Source organism: Drosophila erecta, unplaced genomic scaffold, assembly GCF_003286155.1.
Source record: "Drosophila erecta strain 14021-0224.00,06,07 unplaced genomic scaffold, DereRS2 tig00000000-arrow-pilon, whole genome shotgun sequence".
Classification (NCBI taxonomy): Eukaryota; Metazoa; Arthropoda; class Insecta; order Diptera; family Drosophilidae; genus Drosophila; species Drosophila erecta.
The window spans coordinates 5,224,749-5,250,216 of record NW_020825194.1 but is presented as its reverse complement, the minus strand read 5'-3'; the positions used below and the strand labels follow the sequence as shown (position 1 = coordinate 5,250,216).

The window sequence follows — 25,468 nt, the reverse complement described above, 5'->3', positions numbered from 1 at the left end:
TAAACTCAATTTACAGATTTTTCGTTTGTTACATTCTTTTTACAAGTTTGAATCAGAAAATATATATGTTTATCTTTAGTGTTAATATAGTTGTTATTATTGTTGAAATTCAATTTAAGGATTTCATCTTGCCACATACATCTACGTACTTATTTATTCCAGCTAGGTCAAATAGAAACGAATTAACATAAGCGAATTAATACATATAAAATTACGATAAATCACAAAAAATGTTTCGCAAAAATTTCTGCTACAGTTAACGCCTACTAATCAGCTTGATACGTTCGCACAATCGCACAATGATACTCAGCGCTAGAAAAATATACATTTATCTATACCTCTAACTGCCATACAGTAAGGCCTTGGCTAGTGACAAAGGATTTTGCAAGTTAAAGCTTACGGGTAAAAAACTCTTGTCCACTCTAAAAGGTGCTTCCCTACGTCCCAGAACGAAAAACGAAGAACGGAAAACAAAATGTGATAGTTAAAAAATGCAAGCCGAACTTAAAGCTGGCGCTATCTTCTGATATGAACAAATATCGTTTAGTTTAGTTCGAAGCTTTATTGTAGACTCGTTTGATAGACGCTCAGTTGGTCATTGGTTTGGAAATAAAAAATATATAGCTAGGGTTATATATATTTAAGATATATATGATCTATATACGCGGGCCCTGGCTGTGGTCATTTGGCCCCTTCGCATGGGATTAGGATTACGTATAAAATAAAGAAAACAATGTTTGCGGAACAATTGCGATTCACAGTTTGCTTTTCCTCCATCTCGGCCACGTTTTTGGTCGTCAGCTGCGCCTTCTAGCGCCATCGGCCAGTCCTAAGAGGCGCTGGCCTGAACGCTCTGAACCCTCTGGACTCCCTGGACACCCATGCCGGAGCGCACCTCGCGCACATAGCAGTCTCGGCAGACGCGAACCGCCTTGGTTAGTCCGTATTTGGGCAGCGGCGCAGAGGCGTTGGAACAGACGCCGCAGAAGACTCCACCGCAGTTGCGACAATGATGACGCCGGCGGAAGGCAGTGAAGGGCGTCTGGCAGGCCATGCATCGCGGTGCCTTGCCATCGGGTATCCAGGCTGGCGGAGAAAGCGTGGCTGAGGTGCTCGTTGCCGAAGAGGGCATCTGGGTTTCGTTGTTGCTTTGCAGGCGACGGCGACTGCCACTCCTGGCGCTCACCGGGGAGTTCTGCTCGGAGCTCGAGCTAGTGGAAGATGCGCTTGAGGGCGTGTTACTGCCCACGGAATTGTTGCGCTGTCGCTGCAATTGGATTTGCAATTGCTGCTGCTGCTCCTGCTGACGCAACTGTGCAGTGCTGCTGGTGGCCGAGCTGGCTGCCTCCTGATCCCCCAGACTCCGACTACGCGTCACATGCGAGCGACTGGTGGACATCGTTGCTCCACTGGGACTTCCCTCGCCAGACTGGCTCGCCAGATCAATGGTATTATTTCGCTGCATACTGGCGCCGGCGGAATGGCGCTGACCAGTGGCTTGGTTGCCACCGCCGGCGCTGAACACGTTGTCCAGCTCGGGATTTACTTCCTCGGCTGAGTAAATGCTTTGGTTGGAGCCGGCGCTCTCCTGTATCACATCGTTCTCGGAGGCCCGGAACTCGAACAGCTCCGACTCCTTTGTCTTTTCCGGTATGTCAATCTCCTCCTGGGCGGACGACATGTTCATCAGGAACACGCTGCGCAGGATCTGGCGCAAATCGGAGGCGAAGTTCGTTTGCAGCTGGTCGGCCACCCCGGCGATGCAGACGAACAGGCGGTGCAGCAGGTTCTCGGTGCTTCTATTGGTGGAGAAATGTATTAGTTTTGGTATGAATCAAAACCACAACTATTTTGATTATTTTATCTACTATTATTACTTACTTGAACTTGAGACGCGCCGTTGTGTTGCGCATGGCCAATGACACATCATCAGACAGCGAGGAGGCGGCACTGGTATCGCCGCTGGCTAGGTTCTGCTCGCGTTCGGGCTGAATTGTTTCCGGATCCGCCACCTCCAGGCTGCAACGCTTGCGACCACTGCGTGTTGTGCGATGCGGATGTGGCTGCCGATGCTGATGAGAGTGACGGTGGTGATGGTGATGGTGGTGGCGCTGGTGATGGCGGTGACTGTGACTGTGACTCTCCTGATGGCGTCCGTTTGGCTGCTGCATTTGCTCCTCGGTCGCTTTGATTGTCGTGGGCTCTGCTAGGGGTTCGGTGTCGCTGCTGGGCAGGCGCAGCCGCTGCAAGGTGCGGGTGGCCGCCAGCATGGCAGCACTGGTGCTGGGCTCCTCCTCCTCGAGTCCCTGGTGGCCCTGCTGTTCCGCCGTTCCGTACTCGTCATCTTCGCTGGCCACGAAGTTGTCCGTGAGAGGAACCTCCTGGGGCTGCAGTAGATTGCCCAGATTGGTGTTGGGTATGAGGTAACCGGAGGCACAGTCCGCCGCCACGATGTCCTTGAGCAACTGCTCTTCGTCCGTGTCATCGTCGCTGCTCTCTAGATCCTCTTCATCCACTTCAATATCGTCGTCGTCCTCGTCCTCATCGTCGCCATCGCTCCAGTCCGCTGGTGGATTAGTGGAGCTTGTCGCCGCCGATGACGTCGAGTCTATCGAATGCGAGGGTGTGGGCGAGGGGGCTGGCGAGGCGGTGGGCGTGCTGGTGGCCGACAGCGACAACATGGACGGAGAGCGCAGCGTAGCTCCCTCCACTGTTGGATTAGTGCTACTGTTGCTGTTGCTATTATGATTGTTGTTTCGCTGATCCACCAGCCGTTCCACAGTCCTGTGCGTATTTGTTGTCCCCATGGTGGTGGTGGTGGTGCTACTGCTGCTGTGGTTGTTGTTACTGCTGTTGTTATTGTTTTGGCTACTGCTCGTCGTAGGATGGGCGCTGTGCTCTGGACTGGGCGCTTCAATGCTGCTCGAACCAAGTGGCACCTGGATTCATGAAAGATTCATTAGGCTTAAAATTGTTGTTTTTGATTTTAAGTCTAGATTAACCCACCTTAGTGTTGATGTCCTCGTTGGTACACAGAAGCTTCTCCAGCTGGTACAGTTCCTGGTTGTTGAGATTACGCAGGAGATCGCGGATCTTGATGAGGATTGTGCGGAAGGGACGGAACATCTCCGACAGCTGATCACCCGGCATGTCCATGTTGAGCGGACCCTTGGCATAGACCACCAGGCCAGCAACAATGGCCAGCCGCGGAATGGAGAACATCAGGCCGGGATCGAAGGCATCCACCATCTCCTGGTCGAGCAGCCCGATCTTCAGAGCTCGCTGCAGCGTCTCCGAGAAGAGCACTCCTATCCACTGCTGCATCTCGTACTCATGGCGAGACTTCACCTGCACCATGGCGCTCACATAGCTCAACTCGAACTCGGCAAACAGTCGGTCAAAGATCTTCAGACTCTCGTATAGCTGCTCCGTGGTGGAATCGTTCAAGTCCAGATGCAGTGTCTTGCTGTTCGGCACATTGTTCTTCAAACACTGATCCCTCAGTAGGACGCGCACGTTTCCCAAACTCTTGGTCACCGCTTGGGCCAGTGGTCGCATCTCCTTGCTCTCCGTCTCCCTGTTCATGATCGAGGAGCCTGCTGCGAGGCACTCGGCGCCGAACCACAGTTGCCCGGCCAAGTTCTCCTGGAGTACCTCCTCGGGGAACTTGGCGCGAAAGGCACGAGGATCACGATCTTCGCCGAGCAGTTCCTCCATTATCAAGTTCGTAATAGCCAGCACCTTGTCCTGCGATTGAAAATGCAATTGTTGGTTTGTGTTCACTCAGGATTCCACTCTGCCCCAAACCCACCTGATTCTGCCGCAGTCTGCTGACCAGTCTGGTGCACCGATCCGGCTCCGCGCGTCCATCGAAGCTGTCCAGTTCGCTGGCCACCGCTGTGAGGGAGCGATCCGCATGGAAGAAGCGGGCCAGCAGGGATTTGTCATCAGCCTGTTAAAATAAAAGTGATAAGCAATTTGGATGAGTAATTGAACGTAGATATACTGTGCAACTCTCTCGTTTTCTCCTCAGTGCCAGCTTATCGCTGCGCAAGTGCAACAAATTATAATGGTTAATCGCTGAACTTGAGGGATCGTGTGACAACTGCAATGGGTTATGGTGGGGTTGTGGTTGTATTGGAGGTGGTACACGATGGCCGAATGGCGATAAGGATGACTCAATAGGCCACTAAACACGTAGACGCTATCATCCAGGCATACATACGACCGGCTTAATTAGCACAACTAATTTTCGTTGATTTCACAACAGATCCACATATCACGTATGCTAATATTGGGGCCTTACAATGCGGCTCAAAATAATAAATCACACTTGGCTTTCAGAAAGAGAGAGAATTGCGAAAGACGTTCTTTAAATATTTGTATGAAAAATCACTCATACGCCGAGTTGTTTTACTGAAAGATTCATTTAGTACCTATATAACGTTTTTAAAGTCTAACCAATTTTTTCACTTTTTAGGTAGTGAGGAACGGATGTAAAAATCTAGTTATGGTGCTATTAGTTTGATGGTCGCTGTAAGATAACCGCCATCGATTTTGCAACCGGGCTGTAAGCTGATGCCACGAATAACAATTATGTGCTGCATGTAAGGAAGAGCAAAGGGGAAGCCAGCCCACTGGGATGATGCAATCTTGGCTGAGCTTTTTCCCATTCAACATGCAACAAGTGGGCTTAGCCGCGATGTGCCTGAAATCTCAATGATCCATTAAATCACGTGGCTCTACTTAAGCGGGGCTGCCAACCCCAACAAATCGCACGAGATGTACCTAGCCGGAGAGTACGGGGTATGGAAAGGTGCCGGAGGGGAGCCTAGCCTGGCGATAAAGCAAGTTATCGGCGGTTGAACTTGTTTTCACCGGCCTTTGTGTGAGTTGATGTTGGTCGGTTGTTGGGTTGTTTCAGTGTTCGCATATGTGCTCCGCTTAAATATTGAAAGCGGCAAGAGCAGCTGGCCGTGGTGGAAAGGAAACGAATGCACGAATCGAAATGTGTTTATTATAAAGGTAAACACGTCGAGTTCGAGTCAAAAGCGTTGACTCTCCGCCTCAAAAGCCAAAACTGCGCAGTTCGGCAGGTTTGTTTTTTATCGCTGGCTCGCTGCTAGTTTGCAGTTAAAGGTAGTCGGTTGTCAATGAGCCGGAGGTTCGAGGTGTTGGCGGGCGTCCACAAAACTTTAACTCACATTCGAATACGAATACGTATTCGAATTCGAATATATGTCTGGGTACAGCTGGTGAGTTGTTCAAGGGAAATTTGTGCCACAACAAAGACTAATTACGATAGCAGTTGGATTTCCACACAGCGAAAAACTAAACAAAAATCATTTATATGCCACCTAAACTTGGTGAACGTAAATGTCAGTCTCTTGAAAAAAATCATTATCACATTGATTACTGCTAAATCCGTTTAAAAACCAACTTAATGTTAGCTATTTCTTCTGAGGTTTTCATTTTAATGAAGAAATTATTTTTTATCGTGCAGTTACGCCACGAAGTATGAAAAAGTAATAATGATTCCATATGAGCCATTGCAAGTGAGTGGTTATGAATGAATCACCCCACGCGATTCGATGAATCGATGCACAGTATCGTATTCGTATTCGTATTCGTTTTTTACATTTCGTCATAGGCCCAAGGGTAAAGTTTGTTTTCCTTTGTTTTCTTTTTTTTTTTTTTGCCATTTGTTTACACAACAATCAAATGGGCAAAGCTCTAAAAATGTTTGAGATTCGTTTTGGCGTGTGTTTTGTTCTCTGTCTCAGTCGCTCACTTTGCCAGCGAAACACGATGGGGAATGGCAAAGAGGTGGCAGAAAAAGAATAAGCAATCTAATTGAGAATTATAAATTATATAAATTGAGCAAGGCCATGCGTAAATAGTTCAATGACTGCCCAAGAAGCCACCTCCCCACCCCACGATCCCCGCCGGAATTCCCTCTCCCGCTCCCATTCCCATATTCTGTTGGCCGTCATGACGACGCTGGCCAAAACGTTGTCGACGCCAGCCACTTTTTGTAAGTGCCAGTCGTTGTAGCCATTAATTAGCGTCGCAATTTGGACACAAACTGGTTGGGAGCAGGGAAAGAAGGGAGAACCATGTGTGTTCCATGAATGTGCCATATAGAGAGGATAAGGAAGGTACATAATAGTTGATAAAAAATAATACTGATAATGGCCGGGGAACTACTCATAATTCCATATTGTAGAAATTTGCCTGCACTTTGTTTTGAAGAATTTTAATGCATTAAGTAAGTCAAAGCTTGTGATAAGCAAAATAATTATACTTTTACTGCAAAACGAGTCAACAATATTCAACAGTATTCGCAATGCACGGAGCCTTGAAGTTAATAATGAATGATTATCAAAAGCCATTTACATGCCTCATAAATACATAAAACATTTAGCCAAATCCCAAATGTAATTAAAGAGTTAAAAACCCCGGCAACGGCGGCTGACAAAAAGGCAAATGTTAAATGGTAATTAAAAATTTTAAGCTTGCTTCGAGCCAAGCGGAACGAACAGAAGTTGGAGGAGGTATGACTCCAAGGATTTCGCTGGCACTTTTTGCGAAGTTGAGATGAAATGGGACTTCGTGACTTATTCATTGTGATTCTTGAATTTGGCAACTGCTGGCAACAGTCGTGATGAAATATTAGACACTTTTATTTGCACATTAAATTCAGCCAGAAAGAGGGCAAACATTTGAGGAATTGATTCGCAAGCGATATGGCAAAAGTTCTTTGACACTATTTACCTCTAAAACAGACCACACCTTTGGACTCACATCCGAATTTGTTAATATCTGAGCGCATTTGTGTTTATCCACTGGGGTTATTTGCATATCGCCCGGCTGGAAGCTGCCTTTGTCAAGTATTTTAATTGTTGTTTCAACTGGTTTGTGTTCAATCAGCTAATTAAGGGTGAGTAACCCCACTCCGCTCTCCCCACCCACCAGCAAGTTTCTGTTTACGGACGATAACAGAAAAACACTCATTTGGACGCCTTGAGATATAGAGCCGTGGTATCGCAAATGGAGGTGAAACCAAATTTGCTGCTCGACTTGATGTGGGTGAGAACCACTTTCAGTTCCAGTTGAAGAGGAAAATTAATGACGCCTGGGCAAGTCGAAATGCAAATCATAATAGGAAGTAGTCCAGCTGGCAGTTGAGAATTACGGTCAAAGCCTTCAATTATGAGTAATGAGATATTACGAGTTCAACTTTCTAATTGCACTCTGTAAGACATTGTAACAAAAATAAACGTTCGTAAACAAACGGCCAGCACAAATTATATAGTCTCTAAAACTTAAGAAAAAATGTTGATTTTATGGGTACTGATCTCTGGAGTGACCTGATTTTAAAACTAATTTATGACAGGCAATTTTTTTTTAAGTAAATAAACAAGTGTTCCCATCTTACTCATTTTGAAATGCAAGCCTAGTAATTATACCTTACTGAAAATTGTGTTGCACGCTCAAAGAAATTAATTATCCGGAAAATGAGGCAAACAAGCGTGCGATTTCAGTCATCTGACCATAAGGACATCTGCCTGACGTCACAGATGTCCGTAGTGGTGACCATGACACGCGCAACAGGCTGCTTCTCCACCCTTCTCTACCCCGCCATCCGTATCTGTATCTGTATCTGTATCCTTGAGGGCAGCCAACGGCAAGGACACAGGCGAGACAGCCAGCCTTTGTATCTATGTGAACGAATATCTGCCCCTTTGGCCCCGAAGGTTTTCGCACTCGAAGGACCAAAGCCAGGCCGCGTTTGCTGACGCAAGAAGGACTCAGTGGAACTGAAACACGCACTTGACATTGAATATTCGCACGATTTGTACTTTTGACAGCTGGCTCGGCGCTACTTCGCTACGATTTCAATTGGACATTCGCCAATTGAGGAGATTCTCTGAAAATGGCGCTGGAGGTGAATTGCAGGGCGAATGTCGTGACCCCCTAACGATTCAATTTGGTCCCGGCACCTGGCTGTCATCGGTTAATTGGGGGGATACGTCTGGAAAACTACCTCTCGAGCTGGGAACCACCGATCAATTGAATTCAATTTCTGCACAATTCGCTCTGCTCAACTGCAAATTAAGCGAGTAATTTAATTGGCTCAAATTTCAAATATCAAATGCAAGTGCTAAAACTGGCAAGCTCTTCATAATTTCCCATCTAACTTTTCGCATTCAATAGATCAAATAAATTCACGTGAATTTGTCATGCGATGTTGTTTAAAACCAAAAATCAATGACTTTTTAATGCAAATTTTATTGAATAGCTTTAGAAACATTAATTTCATTTATACTGAAAAGTACTCACGCGAATGCGGCAAAAGATATAATTAAAAAACAAATACGAAAAGTTTAAAATAATTATAAACTATTTGCATTCATATAGCAATCTCACGTGAGTTCGCACATCAGCTAAATATATTACCTACAACTCAAAGCACGTTGAGATAAATAAAAGATAAGTTCCTATTACTATTATTAACCATTAATAAGAAAATATCGGAAAATGCGTCGCAGTTAATACACTGAAGGCAATTGTTAAGATGGTGAGAAAACAGTAGAAAACCTGTAGCTTTACTTGTGATGTAGGGTAAAACCACTCGAAATGCAAAGATTGAGTTCTGGGAATCGGTTAATCAGCCATTCGTATGACTAACCAACGCCTTTAAGGCGTATGCGCATACGAGTTTACATTTTCGATCTACAGGAATTCTATTGAAGTTGCATTACAACATCTTTAATGTTTTAAGAGGAATTTCGCTGTATCCCTATTTAAGCAAGCAATCCACCAGACGAAAAGAGAAAGACCGAGTGAAAACTGAGTCACGGTCAAATCGTATATAAATAAATGAGCTTGATAAACAAACGAATGCTACTCGCGTTAATATACAGATTCAATATCAGCACAGCAGATAGCCAGCCTATATATATACAATTGTTATACTGTATATACGTACATATGCATGGCGACAAAAAGGGAACAACGGAATTGCTTTATACAGGACATATCGCCAAACATAATGATTGAGAATTGAAGCATAAAATTCAAATCCCCAAGCAACAATAAAATGAATAAGCAGAGGAGAAATTCCTCGAATTATCGCGGGTGCAATCAACTCTGGGCAAACAGAGTGCGCGCGTAAATTATACAAATTATAACCCTTGCAAACGGATAAACCGGAAGTCGATTTAAGGATTTTTATTTTCGGTTAACTGTACAGAGTTGAACGAACCGCTTGACTGTCCACAAAATTCACACTTTGTGGCGTTTCGATACGATCAGATGCAGCCAAACCAGTGGCCTTTTTATTATGTCATAATTAATTCAATTTCCTAACAAATCGAACGGAAAATTTGCATATCGAAATGATCCAATGTAAATGCAGAAGCAGAAGGGAAAAAGAGTGGAAAACAGCTGGCGAAGGCAAATCAATGCGGAAGAGATGACAAAATGAGCCCAAGAGACGAATGCCAATAAAACCCATTAAATAAATTGGATAATAATGGATGGGCGGCAGACCCCAGGAGCCGAGAAAGACAGAAAGATTGGGGATTGTGGGCGTTAGAAGGGGGAGGCAGGAGTCGGGCGGAGAAAGAGGTCACATCATCAGCCCCATTGCATATTCATGAGGCCCTAAAAATGTGTCGCAATCGATGATAAACTGAGACCAATCGGGCCTCACATTTTTTTAAATCACTTTGTCACCGCTTATTTCGCAGCTTGTTTTGTTTGTTTTTATATCGGATGAACAGGTTGATTCCGGTTAAATTATTTGCATTTAATGATCAAGATCTTTGAAGTTCGGTTTAATGAATTATTGCAAAAACGTATTTACATTTTATAAATGAACAGCAAACATTTTAAGTTAAATTAACAAACTTGATTTCAAGGGTGTCGGTGTCACTCGATAGCAAGCGATTGACAAACTTCCAACTTTCTAGCACTCTAATAACTTCATGGAAACCCCTGAAACAGCAGTAGCACTAATCAGATTAACCTTAAACTTTAGGGATTACATTTCACCTTTCTGGAGCCGTGCGTATCGAAATGTGGATGCGATTCCCCCACCGATTTTTCAATGGCTTCTTCTCCTCCTCCCATCGCAACTGGCTGGGATTTTCCATTTGCTGTGCGCCACTGCCAACTGGTACATATTTAATAATCTTGACACTGCCACCGATAGATAATACCCCTTCCCTGCTCCAACCGACAATGGCAACTGAGAAGATAAACCGCAAATCGCTTTCACTTTCCAGCGGGGGTTAAAGTGCGTCCGTCCGGCACTCGGAAGTGTCGATAATTGAGTAACCAAACAGCGGATTTCAGGAGGGGTGGTGGTAAAGGTGTAGTGGTGGGTGTGCGGGCTCCAGTCGACCAGCTGTACGTGCAGTACGTGGGCGTTGGCGTCCACACGCGCATCCGATCTTCCGCTCCTCTCATTGATATGCCGGCCACAGATAGGGCAAGAAAAAAGTGAGACCTAGACGCGCTGCGCCGCTTATGTAATCAGCAGCTGCACTGGGAGAAAAGGGCATGCGATGTGAATATCTTAATATCAGCGATATTTTCTGCCTGTGCGGCTGGACAACAAAGTGTCGCCGGCAATTGATAAGCAAGGGTCCGCTCTATCGGGGATCGGGATTGGTATGGGAATTGGTATTAGGTAATAGGTGGGACGCAATGGCCGGCGGTGTCTGGCGGGCGTAATGCAATCCGCAATTGAAACCGCCGCCATTCGAAAGTAGGAGAGTGGCTTCCAAGTCCACAGCTGCGGACTGACTGGGCAGCTGGAGTGGAGTGGAGTGGCCATTGCACTCACTTCAATCTCCTCGAGGAGATCCGACTCGTTGTGAATGTGAAAATTTCACCGCTTTTACTTTTCCCCGACTGACCGTTTGTTTGGCCATTTGAAAAGCGTTTTTATTTTGGGAAACTGTCTGCACGTCTGGCAAAAAGCGTAACGAATAATTGACATATCGCTCGGAGTGGCGGCTGTGGCGGCGGCGGCGGCTGCACGTAGACTGCCTTGGCACAATCTCCTCGCCAAGATGGCCAATGAACCAAGTGGTGGTCCACCTTGGGTCAGGAATTGAGCAACAGCCAGAGAGATTGAGTCGTGGAACGGGCTTTTCAGCAGTGCATCGCAGACCAACGGGCCACGCTTGACCTGTAAAACTAAATTATCAGTTCGACTGAATGCAAGGAAAAGTGATCAATAAGACGGCTAAAGCCCTGTCAGCCTTCAGTCGACGTCAGTTGTGATAACACGGACCCCGCAATCAATATGAAAACATTGTAAAGTAATTTCAGTTTCTGTATTTGTCGGCTGCACAGCAGCGCTAACAGGAAGTTATTGAATAAATATGCGGATTAAGTTGCTAACCAATATTTAACCAGCATTTACAAGCCCTGCCTTCCGCAAAAGGAGAGTAAATAAAGAAAATAATCGAACTGGGCTAATAAAAGAAGGGAACCCAACCAAGCAGAGCCGCGAGCGTGCGCTAAATTATTTGATTTTCGTTTTGGAAATGTTACACAATCTTATCGCAACTGTAAGATATAGCCGACATATTTGGGCTACATGTGTTTTGGAGTCCGATAAAGACGGGACAAACAGGAGTTCCAGCAACTGAGTATCGATGCCCGAAGTGCAATCACAATGAAAAGAGCATAAATTTTGCCACTACCAGTGGAAAATTACTCAAGTTTCTATATTGAGAAGGAAATAATGTCATGGGAAAGCTCGCTGTTAGCTATTGAGATAATGACTTAATCGATGGGATCTCAGAGAATCTACGTTTACAATACCATTACATCTCGGTTGAAAATCATTGTAATCGCCATAATCATGTTGCATATAATTATTTCCTGTTTGCGGTAATAATACAAATATTGCTTATAGGGTACACGACTGAAAAAACAAGCACCCACTTTTAATATGTAGCTATCAGCGGTGATTCCCTACTAATGGAAATAAATCGAGTTTAATTAGCTTCTACTGATTAGGTTTGTTTGCTTACTGCATTATATGGGTTGAATAAATGAATTCGGGGGTTACTTTGAGTTGAAACAACGAAGTTTAAGTGAAACTAATAGATACGAGTATTTAAGTTCCTCGAGTCTTGTGAAATTTATTTTACCCTATTCAATATTAGTCACTATTTCTGTGGATCCTTGTCTTCGGCACGATTCACTAAGCTACGTGAGGTCAATTCATGAATACACGCTGTCTATACGTAGACATCCATTATCAGTACATTGTATATATTCCCTGGACCGACTTAATGCGTCACTAAACCCACTAAATAGCGCGTGGATTACGAACACTTGGACACCAGGGACCCCTGGACATATGTGGCCTGTATTATCAACTAATTTCGTGTTAATTTTATTTTGTTCCCCCAGTGGAAAAGTTGCTAGTAAGCTGACAAAAGAGACAGTCTCGCGTTTTGTTATAAGTGTTTCCCGCGGGAAATTAGAAGCAGGGTCAGGGAACAAGACTCTCAAAACAAGTTGATTAAATCATCCAAAGCAAATAAAATGGTTTAGCTGAATGTGACGAAATATAAAGCCCGATCACGTGCCTTCGTTTCAGAGGAATACGCTCAAGAGATTCGCAATGCGATAACCTCAAGAGCAAAAGTGTGGAATTAAGTGCTGTAATCTAATAGAGGTGCCTCGGAAAATTGTCATAAAAACAACTACTTTTTTCCATATGATTTCTAACTAGAACATTTATTAGAACTGAAAAATTCTTCGATAAATTCTTGCGGACTATGCGTCATTGCCCCTGGAATTCCATCAGAACAAAGATTGCTTTAATTATCTTGGAAGCTGATAAAAATTATGATAATATCAATGGCTAAGCTTTGTCAATTCTTTTCAGATTGCCCAGCAAGTTTTTGTCATCAAGTTTTCATATAATTTCAACAGTGATTGGAGCAAAGAATGCTGTTTATCATGACATTTCGCTTTCCCTTCAAAGATTCCATTCGAATTAATTGCCCATAAACCTAATGATACCCATGTAATGATAATTATGAGTAGAATCTATGTCAAAATTTTTAATGTAAGCCGCAGTCAAAATTTGAATAGTGATTAGAAATGACAAATGCCTGTCGTGCAGTCAGTAGTATCTCGATGTCGCCTTCAGGCTACTTCAGGCTACATCAGAATGCTGTTTATCAAGACTTTCGTAATGTTGACTTGGCAGTCAACAGCCGACATTTGTGGCCCACCTTGGCGGCCTTTACTTTATATTCAACCAGACTAGAACGTCAAATTGAGGCCAGCGGCGAGCAGAAGCAAAAGCCGTTAACGGTGACGCCGGCTGTGCGGCACATGTCAATATGGCCCAAATTAAATGCACCGCAAGATACAGGTTGCTCTCGTTGTTGTTTTTGTTGTTGTTGTAGGCACGAGCAACAAGCAGACATTCTCACAACCACAAGCAAACACAAACACAAATACAAGCACAAGCACGAGTACAGAGCTACAAACACATTGTTGCACTGCATTAAATGTGTTGTCCAACGGGTCGGATACGCACCGAGTCCATTCATGGCGCAGATGGTGAAAATGAGCTTGAGGCAACTTGCTTTATTTGTACAAGAGGTGTAATATGTAGTGGGTTTCAGAACAGTAGAGCGGTAAATGGAGTTAACAAATATGGTAGAGATTCCATTAAATGGGGTAAACTGAATGAATAAACATATGCAACGTGAATTCTCAATGCATTAAATGATGATCCAAACATTTTACGGTTAGTTAAAAGAAGCATTAATGCCTTGAAAGCAAACGAAACCCAGTAAGTGACTACAAAATATTGGGGTAATAAGAGCTCTGCCTCAACAGGTTTCTTTGGTGTTTATCTTTCTATTTATCGTAATTATTTACTTGTAAGGTCGTTTCATAATGTGGCTTGAATTGCGAAACACACTGTATCCGCATCATTGGAACAGAAATGGGCATTATAATCGGTTGCCATTACCAAGAGGTCTGCCTTTTCTGGCACTTAACTTCCTTCTCTTTTGTCAGAAAAGTTTTTCTCTTCGCGTTTATTTCCTCAGCCATAAGTTTAAGTTAAGAAAGCGTAAATAAGTGAATTTTATAAAGCTGGCTAAGGAGATAGGTTTTCCCCCTTCGATTCCCTCGTTTCATTCAGCTAGTTATAGTCGTCCAGTCATGACTCTCTTAGGCTGAGTTGTTGAACGGCTTTTGTTGTTGTAATTTCCATTTTGCCAGCTCATGTTTAATTGTTTTGCGGGTAATTTCTTACTTTTATGCTTTTGTTGTAAGCCACAAGTCAGAGTTTATTGTGTTAATGGCCGATTTTCGTGCTGACGACGCAACAGACTTTAATTGCACACCTTTGCAACATGCTCCAAAAAACCGGGGGAGTTCAAGACTTCCAAAGAGAGAGGAAGTTTTCAGAAACAACCGAAAATAATTGTAGAAACGAAACAGAAAAAAAAACCGAAGCCATCAACGATTAAATACAAAAATCAGACATTGCCAGCCACCCATAGATTTCACTTTTTTATGGCTTACTTTTGTTTCTTGGCGATTCGGGCCGTAAAACAATTCAATGCCAACTTCAAATGAGTTTATGGCAAGCACACAAAGCCAAGACACATGAGAGAGATATCGTTTGGCCAGCCAGAAAGCAGCGAGTAGAAATACCAGAAACCAGGCTGAGGAACTACTCAGTTTTTGCTTTTAGCAGATAGAAGAACATCACAAATGCCTTTGTTTCAGCACTGCTGGGAAGACCCAGCCATCGCAATCTGACTACGAATGCGAATCTGAGCCATGTGCTCAATAATGCTGATCAACCGGCAGACACTCACAAATACGATTCAGTCCGCACCCACTATTTGTGCTTTATACTATTGTACATGGTTACGTATACATTTATGCATTCATCGTCAAACATTTATAATCAAGTATCCAAAGGCAAGCGAAAAAAAAAAATATAAAAGTGTTTGCTTTATCGTCTGTACAATACTTCCTATATGTGTGGTGTACGAGTTTTGATGGGAATATACATATTGTATATTGTATTTATGCAAGCGAATTAAATATGGAAGAATGATGTAACGCTATTGGTTTTGGGACCACAGATCCAGTGGCCGCCACATCAGAGATAATCAATTACAGTCGCCTGTGGCGCGTGCCGCCTTCTTTCAGAGTTTTTAGTGGCCCCCAGTTGCCAGTTGGCAGTTCCATTGACTGCGGATCCGATCGCGTTTTTTGGGATCTGGGTTTCGGGGCAGTCGCCTCGTTCCCAGCCTCCATTGTCTCGGTTTCTCCTCGCCTTTGTCTGCCTTCAGCACGTCGTCGGTTTCGTTTTTATGAAAATTTATATGCACAGACGGAGAGAAAACAATTACATTCACTGCATACTCTTTCGAAAGGTATTACACTTGTATGGAAATCGTCTCATTAATCTGTGCCACTTATAAGCAAGCTTCTAAGTATTTTAATGTGTAAAGTGTAAATAACGAACAGGGTTGGCGCACCACCATCTCTAGTTTTGGGAATTATTGTAAGCTGAGAGAATTTCCTGGTGCAGTAAAACCTTCGCGTTTAAATCGCCTCAATTACTCATTCAGTGTTTGCTAGTTTCTCGTTGCTGCAATAGAATGCAGCGGACAGGGTTGACACACCACAAAGCAAAGCAATCTCGGATTATGCAACTCGATATGGCAATGCCTTGCGACACATCTGGCAACGCTATCGCCGTGCTGTTTCTGTTTATTTTTGAATCGCAACAAAAGCGACCTCGGCCCAAGAATCTCACTTTGCAGGAGAAAGAAAGTTGACACAATCACAAAGACAAGAAGAGACGAGACGAGAAGGAAAAAGAAAAGAAAGAGAAGACCAGGAAGCAGCGGCGGAAAAATTGTGTGCAGTCAATGAATGAAAAAGAAGAGCAGTGATGTTGATGCCAGACGAAAGAGTTGCAAACACACACACACACACACACTCATACACCCATGTGCAAGTATGAAAGAAAAGCAGAAACTTAAGACGACTGTGTGGATTTTCCGTTTCGTTTGCGAGCCATTTTCCACCACCAAGAAAATAAGGAAAACGTACCGTTACTTATGAGCTGCATGCGAGGTGGGCGACGATAGGGGGAGTGGGGTTGGGGGGAAGAAGTGTGTTAATTAACAAAGCAAAGTAGAGAGCAACTAACTACAATCCGGAAAGTAAACCGAAGAAAACCGTATTTCCATTTCGCTTTGATCACTTTTGCAAAGCCAATTGGAATTTCCGAATGCATTTAGAGCGTAATAAATCATGCAGCCAAGTCTTAACAGTAGTAACGAAGTTTTCAATTATTTATGGCCAAAGAGTTATTTGAAAACTGAGGAACCAAAAATAAAAAAAAATTATGGGATTTTGCCTTTTTCTTCCAACAAGATCAGGGGTTACGAAATGTATTTTCCATTTAAGTTTTTATTTCAAGGTGTTCATAAAAGTTGGTCATAATAGAAACTTCTTCTTGGTATTTGCTTGACAATATGTTTATATTTTTATGATTGCCATAAAAATCTTAAAGCCGCAAAAACTTGACTTTCCAGCAGTTACGCTTTTGTTATTGGAAAACAAAAGCAAATCGTGCTTCAAATTGCGATTTAAACGATACTTTCCCAGCCCGTTAATCGATAAACACCAAGCCCCTTCGATCACCTGCCATTAAACGTGCTGCGCAGGCAATTCCCACCCACCCACTCCACTCGGCGCAATCTTATCTAATCAAAGTGCCAGCTAAAGATACAGTACTATACAATACCTTCCCGGCTATTGAGCACTCGAAAACATAAACATCCGACGCCCTTCTGACCACAGCCCAGACCAGATCAGATCAGACCAGACCAGACATCTGTTTTCCATTTGATTCGATGCCGAGAGTGGAGGAGCCCCCAACACCCAACACCCGACAAAAGTCTCGACACTGACCTCCAGCACTCCAGGTAACCGAGGTCGCACAAATACACACCGCACAGCCATAGCCATATGTATGCCATATAGGGTGTTTGCCTTTGATTTAATGGATTTGCGTGTAAATTGCTTCTAATTTCATTTTTCCTACTCTTGAGCACCGCGCACAAATAGAAATCTGGCGACGGCAATCAAAATGTCAAACGGATTGACTGATTGACGAGCGATCGGAAGGAAAACTGGATGAGGGGCATGAAACTGGCTCCATCGGCGATTTATTTTTGGAGCCTAGGGTCGAGCGGTTCGCATTTACCGTGTACACATATTCCAGACACCCGAAATTGGGGGGCTCTTTAAATAGAAACAGACGAACTTGTGTGCAAGGGACAATTCCTTTCCTGAGCAACATGAGTTCACTCACGAAAAGTTCAATAAACACTTAATATTATAACATTTTCGGATACTTGGCAGAACTGAAAGATACCCATACCTACATATTTGAAATGTGTTAAATGATCGGGGTATTTGTCAACTAAAGCAGCTTAATCCAGTTTGTGAATTTCATAAGATATTTATGGGGTTTAATCATATCCTCGAATAGGATCTGAAAGATCCGCCTTAGCTAGTTTCCATTGCAAGTTGGAGGGTTATAAATAGACGTTCGCTGGAGCTTTGACATTGTTTTCTTGAGTGATTTTCCACAGCGAGATAGCGAGGGATTTCCCCGCTGCGAGCGGAACAGAATAGATCCCAAATTACCAGGCGCAGATACATAAATTAGTTGGCTTTGGCTTTAGCTGCTTTGGCTTGTAATTTGCAACACGAACGGACTGGCGCCATATTTGTTTTTGTTGTTACTTTGGGCATGTGCATGTGCATGTGGGTGTGCATGTGTTGGTGAGTGTTTCCAATTTGAATTGAGAGTGCAGCTTGCACACACGTATTGTGCAAAAATAAAAACAAAAACAAAAACACGCCGAGATGCAGTTGCTGCAACGTCAGCGAATTCGAATTAATCATCGGAAACGAAATGCGGTTAAAACCCAGCTGGCTAACAGGGTGCGAGCGAGAGGGCGCTAGTTTATAATGAGCCAGGGCCAAAGGCTGACGTCACAACGGCACAGTTAACACACACAGCCACATTTGACACCATTTGTTGCTCTCTCTCGCGCTCTGTTCACTATTAATTAATTGCGCTGCGCTCTCTCTTGTTTTTATTGTTTTTCCAGTGATAAGAAGGCACTACTAATCGGGTTATCGTTCATAATTTATGTGAAAATAAGGGCAGAAAACAAAAACTGTACCTTGGGTTTGTTTAGCCAACGTTTAAACGTGTCCATCGCAGGAGGCTTTTTCTTTCCAGCTGCAGCTCCACAGTTGTTGCTTTTGCTTCGCCTCCCTCGCTGCTCCTCGTCTTCTCCTCTTCCGCTGCTCTTTCTTGTTGTCCTTGCTCTCGCTCAAACACACACACAATCACTCACACTGTACACCAACACTAGCGCGTGCGAGCCAAACAAAACAAAGAAAAAATGCAATTTGTTTGGCAACTGCTAAATGCACATTACTGATTTTAACACTTATTGTGAATTTTGTTTAAATGCCTCGGCCTCTTCGCACTTTGCCTTTCTGCCTTTTGTTGTTCTCCTCTCGCTTATTTCCCTTTTCTTTCTTTTTTATTTTTCGCTTTTTGCTTTTTCACTTTTCGTGCTCCTCACACGCGTGACTCTACGGTCTCAGTAAGTGGAGCTGCATTTCCCTCGCGGAAACTGCGTCGGTTGTCCTGTGGCGGCCTGCAGAGGCAGTGCGTCAAAGCGGAGGCTGACCACTCGAATGTCGGGCGACTCGGATTGCAAACTTTTCCATTAAACTCGCGCAGCACTCATCCGCCCTTCGCGTTGCGATGCGATTTCCGTCGACAGCGGAGCGTCCGTGCGTTCGCAGCAAAGTTTTTTTTCGATTAATGTGACCAGTCGGAGTCTGGGACTAGTAAGTGCCAGCAGTGGGGTGTTCTTCGGTTACGCGGAAAATACTGCGGGCGTGACAAAAATATTCCACACCGTTCACACTGGCAACGTGATACTGCTGTGTGTTTTTGACTTACAATTCTAGTCATAAGCTTATACCTAATTATATACTTAGGCCCAACAGTTTGTAAATTGATTAACTTTTAACAATTTAGCATCTGCTTGTAACCTTTCGTGCAGTGCTACAACCTGCTTAATAGCGAAAACTTTTGGAGTTATTTAGTAAGTAAGAAAGTGCTACCTCTATTGGTAAGTACTGCATGATATAATTTTACTACCATTTGGAATAAGGAGAAGCATTAAAACTAAATGCTTCCAATTCGCACAACATTTGAAGGTGAACTAAACTTTAGGCTTGCAGATTCGCTTCCTCGCTGTTTGTCCGTTAAAAGGGTCGAGTCCGCACTAGCCGCTAGCGGAGCTCCGCACCCGGCACTCGCTTAGCACATCGGCCATTTTCTAGGCCCATTTAACTTTCGCTGGCGTTTTCGCATGGCCTGGTCACTAGTGTCGTTTTTGTAAGTTGCTGGGGAGGGTTAAAACTCGCGCGCAGAGCTATAATTTTATTCCTGGAAAATCGTCGTTGGCGCTGACCGCGTCACACAGCAACGTTAACGTACGCAACCGAAAGTATTAGCCCTTTGTAGCCGGACAACTGTCAAACGGATTTGCCTGACACAGGAGCAGAAATATTAGCAGCCAACGGAAAGCAATTATACGAAATAAAAATGTTCTCACGACCCAGGTAAGCTATATTTTCGAGTTTTTTGCAAGGACTCGCCTCCAAGGATTTGTTAGTGTGCGTGTGTGAGGGCGCGAATTATGTAAGATTTCGCGATGCGGGAGGAGCAACTGCCCCAGCTGGTAGCCCAGTGACCTAGTCACTCGGATCAGACGAGCAGCCGCCAAGGCGTCCGTACATATGTACCTGCATATATACACTATGTTCACATAGTATAGCATCCCATTCCTCTTTCTCTGCGCTTCCTCCCTTTTGCGCAGCTTTCGTTTTCACTGGGAAAACGCTGTGTGCGTGTGTGTGTGCGTGAGCGAGAAGGATTCCGATTGGGAATCGCACATGGCCTGGCATTGACCCTTAGTTTTCCCTCCCTTTCCCGCCTCTTGCTGCCCCGTTCGGCGAACAGCTGTTTTCAGAATTTTCACTTTTCCCTTGCAATTGCATAAGCGTTTTCGAACTTGCATGCCTCCGTTTTTTGGCTGCCAAACAAGAAACAGCTGAAAAAATCAATGGGCTGCAGAGAGAGAAACGGGGTAGAACCTACATAAAATAGGTACATATGTACATATATGTATGTGCTTTATTTTCGTTTTTTCACTTGAAGAATAGGCATCACATATTTTGTATGAATTTCCTATGATTCACAATTGGATAAGAAGTACAAATACATACAAAATTCTGTTATTGTTTCGCAGTTTCCTACGAAAAAAAGCTTATGGAAATTTTCGGAGTACTTTTTCATTTTCAAACAATTTAATTGCTGTGTAGCGAAAACGCAACACCTTCAATATCATGGACATGGACATACATATTCGAAAGATGGTCTGGCGGAATTCTATATTTAGTGCATATACCCAAAAAAATGTGTGTTTTGTTTCGCCATTGTCAGCGTTTTTCGTTGCCAAGTTCATCAAAAATGATTTCAGCTTGCCTCTCGCTCCCACACCAACCGTTAGCCAGAAATTCGGCTAGCAAAAATAAAAGCGTAGAGTTTAATGAACTTGGCTAGTTTTTTGTTGCCTTCGGACTCCAGTTTGTATTCTAGGTATATTCTTTGGCCTTTCGGCCACTACAAATAATTTTTGGTAGTCTCGCGCGTACTTTTGATGATAAAAAAGGGTATCACTGGAAATCGTTTATGACACGCACTTATTCCGTGTATTTGGCTCAGATATGCGAAATTGTTTAGCACTTGACGTGCTGGGGCTCATGTGAGTACCATTCAAACAAATGGAAAAAATTGACGAATGACAGCATTACCTAAACGATAATTATCGGCCCAAAGTGCTCGCCTTTTGTCGGCGCAAGGGATCTCGGGGTTTCCAGCCCGGCGCACGTCACTAACCGGTTCCAACTTGACCAAAATCCAGCCCCGATACCGATACCGACCCACTGCCATTACCATTCCCATTCCCATTCCCCCCAAACATGATTCCATCAATGAACCGCAAATATTAGTCACACGCCCATGTCCCGTCATTTGCCTCTCTCGCAATTAGCACCATCTAGTGGAACTAGAGGCTAGCAAAAACATAACAGCAGGGGTCAAAATCGTAAGATCTGCTAGCGAGTAATATATGATCTTCCTTAGGTACTTCAAACAGCAACAGTGTTTCATAACCAGAACCTGTTTTTAATTAATTGATGTAGTGAGCGCAGGTCCATAATTTATTTTTCTGAGCCCTTCACTTTGAGTACTTTGAGTAGTAAGTCTTGCAATCTTATCTTGGGTCATTACGCTTCAAAAACAGAAAAACATTTTCAAGTTCAATGATCCAATTGATTTGTAATTTATTAAATTGATACGCCCACAAGGAAGTACCCAGAAAATTAGCTACTTTAGTTTTCCGCGATGAAAATAAATAATAATGTGCTTCAGTCTATGCGGTAGAAGTGAACTTAACTTGGACTTTTTGAATAGTTATTTCCCAAATAAAAGGATGTAGAAATCTCTATATATTATACATCTATATTTTTTTTCTACTTAATAATAAGCTGGATTATATGCTAGATTTATGACCGCGGCTGTGCATAGATTTTTATCGTGATGTTGCCAGGCCATCCATCCCCCCTTATCGCTGGCGCTTTGGGTTCCAGGGGACAGCTGTAAACAATGCGGCTTAGTTTCATTCTATTCTGCTTTTCATTTTATATTTTGGCGTGCCCAGCGCGCGGTGATAAACAAAAAGCAGCTGACGTCGACCTTGGACATGGCTTTTTTATTCCATAAATATGTGTGTTTCTGTGGGTGGACTGGGGGGCTCCACGATGGCAATGTCAAGAATGTCAGCGGGCCCACCTCAAAGTCAAGGGCTCCCAGGGGGTTCTCCAATTGCCCCGCTGATAAATGATTCACGTAATGCACTTTTGCAATTCGCAGCTTATGTGGAACGGTGGGCAAATTGTGCCGATGCGGCACATCAGCAACAGGAAAGACTGCGGTGGCAGCAGCAACAGTTCCCACAGCTCGACACTATCATGAGGTGGTGGGCGATATCATCTGCCCGTCTCAGGTGCGCGGCATAGATCACATCCGTGATCCACGACTCAACAAGGTGAGCAGCACTAAATCAATTGTATAAGTTAAGTTTTGTATAAACAAATCTCTCGCTTTCTCTTTCCAGGGCCTGGCCTTCACCCTGGAGGAGCGCCAGACTCTGGGCATCCATGGACTGCAGCCAGCGCGTTTCAAGACGCAAGAGGAGCAGCTGCAGCTCTGCAAGATCGCCGTGAACCGCTACACGGAGCCGCTGAACAAGTACCTCTACTTGAGCGATCTGTACGATCGCAACGAGCGTCTGTTCTTCCGCTTCCTGTCGGAGAACATCGAGGATCTGATGCCCATTGTGTACACGCCCACAGTGGGCTTGGCGTGCCAGCGATTTGGCCTGATCTACAGACGTCCTCATGGTCTGTTCATCACGTACAACGATCGCGGACACATCTTTGATGTGATGAAGAATTGGCCGGAGCCGAATGTGCGTGCCATCTGTGTGACGGATGGTGAGCGCATCCTGGGACTGGGAGATTTGGGCGCCTGCGGCATGGGCATTCCCGTGGGCAAGCTGGCCTTGTACACGGCTCTGGCCGGAATCAAGCCCCATCAGTGCCTGCCAATTGTGGTGGATGTGGGCACCAACAACATCGATCTGCTGGAGGATCCCCTGTACGTGGGTCTGCGTCAGAAGCGAGTGGTTGGTCGCGAGTACGACGACTTCATTGATGAGTTTATGGAGGCCGTGGTGCAGCGTTATGGCCAGAATACTCTGATCCAGTTCGAGGACTTTGGCAACCACAATGCATTTAGGTTCCTGGACAAGTACCGCAACACCTACTGCACCTTCAACGATGATATCCAGGGAACCGCTTCCGTGGCCGTAGCTGGACTGTATGCCTCCAAGCGCATAACAGGCAAGTCCTTCAAGGACTACACCTTCCTGTTCGCAGGAGCCGGTGAGGCCGCCATCGGCATTGCCGATCTCACCGTCAAGGCCATGGTGCAAGATGGTGTGCCCATCGAGGAGGCCTACAACAGGATCTACATGGTCGATATCGACGGTCTGTTGACCAAGAGCCGCAAGGAGGGCAACCTGGATGGCCACAAAATCAACTACGCCAAGGACATCAACCCGATGTCAGATCTCGCCGAGATTGTCTCCACCATCAAGCCCAGTGTATGTCATAAGAAGTGCTATTTCTAAAGATCCTTTGGTTATATCAAACTAATCAACAGGTGCTTATTGGAGCCTCGGCTGCTGCCGGCATTTTCACACCGGAGATCCTGCGCACCATGGCCGATAACAACGAGAGGCCCGTGGTGTTCGCCTTGTCCAATCCCACCAGCAAGGCAGAATGCACTGCCGAAGATGCTTACAAGCACACGGATGTGAGTTTTTAAAATAGAAAAATGTATTGATAAATTATTTTTAACGAGATGATTTAAATGCACAGGCTCGCGTGATCTTCTCGTCGGGCTCTCCCTTCCCGCCGGTCCAGATCGGTGACAAGACCTTCTACCCGGGCCAGGGCAACAACGCCTACATCTTCCCTGGTGTCGGCTTGGGCGTGATCTGCACGGGCACTCACCACATACCCGACGAAATGTTCCTGATCGCCGCCCAGGAGTTGGCCAACTTCGTCGAGCCCAGCGACATTGAGCGCGGATCGCTGTATCCTCCGCTGTCGAGCATCCGCAGCGTGTCCATGAACATTGCCGTTGGCGTGACCAAATGTGCCTACGATAGAGGTACGATACCGATCCCTCATGGGAAACAAATGAAATGACTTCCTTGGTATATTTTGCAGGCTTGGCATCCACCTACCCTGAGCCACAGGACAAGCGCAAGTGGCTGGAGAACCAACTGTACAACTTTAACTACGAGAGCTCGATGCCCGCTTCGTGGGTTTGGCCGCGGATGCCCTACATTAAGACTCGTGATTTAGTGCCCACAGAACTCTATGGAAAACAAAGTGAAAATTAATTTTTTTCTTATTTTATTCTAGGCGAAGAAAGCCCGCTCATTGCCGCCATCAAATAAAATAGCATTAATGCGTTCAACTGGTTGATGGCACCGTTCTGTTTTGCATCTAACACACTCTACTACTTCCAAGCGTACACCATCAGCACCAAGCAACAAAACAACCAACTGACTACTAACTACCCTAGACTAGATAAATTTCCAGTGCTCTTTTTTAATGTTTGTCGATCGATCCGTTGACAGCGACACTCGAACTCAGCCGCAACTAAAAACTATTTAAATGTTGTTAATATAATTAGACCATTTAACAAACTGCTGAGTCAACGGATCGGTTCTTAAATGTATTTTCAAATTGTTTATAGTATTATGTATGTATGCGATTGTTTTATATCTGTAAAAATGATCATGTTATTAATTTTGTGATACCAAAACGAACGATACCAAACGACAACAATGACGACTGTGACGGTGACTACGCCTCCGAAAAAGCAATTACGCAGTATTCTATCCTATCACTTTACTATCTGTATTTAATCTGTGCTATGTTTATGGTTTGCTGTAACTTAAATACCCGATTGGCTTCGCAACTCCATTCCTCGCCGCTTGTCATAACTATCCTGCATTCTCAGTGTGCCCCAGCTTTCGATATGATCTGCTCTGTCTACTACTACTAACTCTGACGGCGGCATCAAGCGAGCTCTGAAGCTATCAAAATCTTATATATCAAAATCACGCTTAATCACCCACCCTAAATTCGACAATTGATTGATTTATCTATTGCTATATGCTCCTTTCGTTCCCACACAGAGAGCGAGAGCGAGGAAGTAATGTAAATTATCGTACCCCCTACAAACCGACCGCCTAGAACAATTGGCTAGACAGCAGAGCTAACTGCTTCGAGAACTGGTGAGAACAACCCAAACAACCAAACAACCAATCAACCATCCAACCGATTCCACATGTAAAACAACTTAATTCGCTGCCGTTAACCTCCAACTATCTAAGTTAGAACATTATGCTTTCTATCGATTAGTTCCCTTATATCTGTAGATATATTCGAGCGATAATTATGTTTGTTTGAGCCATGTCTGATATTTATTAACGCAATTAAGCAGCTTTGTTATAATTTATTGTTAAAAGGTCAAGCTAATGTATCAATAACTACATACCCTACCCCTTATGATCGATCGGACCGATTCAGCCATTGTACCACTGACTAGATGATGATGATGTGCGATAAA

At 44.3% G+C, this 25,468-nt stretch overlaps 2 protein-coding genes across 3 annotated transcripts; one reads left to right on the top strand and one right to left on the bottom strand.

Moving 5' to 3' along the window:
• Window positions 1-509: 509 nt before the first annotated feature.
• LOC6554807 (lateral signaling target protein 2 homolog) lies at window positions 510-18,986 on the bottom strand. Its single transcript, XM_001981549.3, has 5 exons — window positions 18,291-18,986; window positions 3,812-3,952; window positions 3,007-3,747; window positions 1,882-2,939; window positions 510-1,799 (listed from the first exon to the last, which is right to left on the bottom strand). The coding sequence occupies exons 1-5, from the start codon at window positions 18,324-18,326 to the stop codon at window positions 830-832; spliced, it is 2,946 nt and encodes a 981-aa protein (XP_001981585.1). The 5' UTR covers window positions 18,327-18,986; the 3' UTR covers window positions 510-829.
• Window positions 18,987-19,478: 492 nt separating this feature from the next.
• Window positions 19,479-25,407, top strand: LOC6554806 (NADP-dependent malic enzyme). Of its 2 annotated transcripts, none has more exons than XM_001981548.3 (7): window positions 19,479-19,755; window positions 22,130-22,304; window positions 22,374-23,423; window positions 23,483-23,635; window positions 23,701-23,995; window positions 24,055-24,183; window positions 24,253-25,407. In XM_001981548.3, the coding sequence occupies exons 1-7, from the start codon at window positions 19,739-19,741 to the stop codon at window positions 24,285-24,287; spliced, it is 1,854 nt and encodes a 617-aa protein (XP_001981584.1). In that variant the 5' UTR covers window positions 19,479-19,738; the 3' UTR covers window positions 24,288-25,407. The 2 variants fall into 2 exon arrangements, with proteins under 2 accessions (XP_001981584.1, XP_015009019.2); XM_015153533.2 differs by having other exon boundaries at window positions 19,480-19,755; window positions 24,055-24,219; window positions 25,035-25,407.
• The last annotated feature ends 61 nt before the right edge of the window (window positions 25,408-25,468 follow it).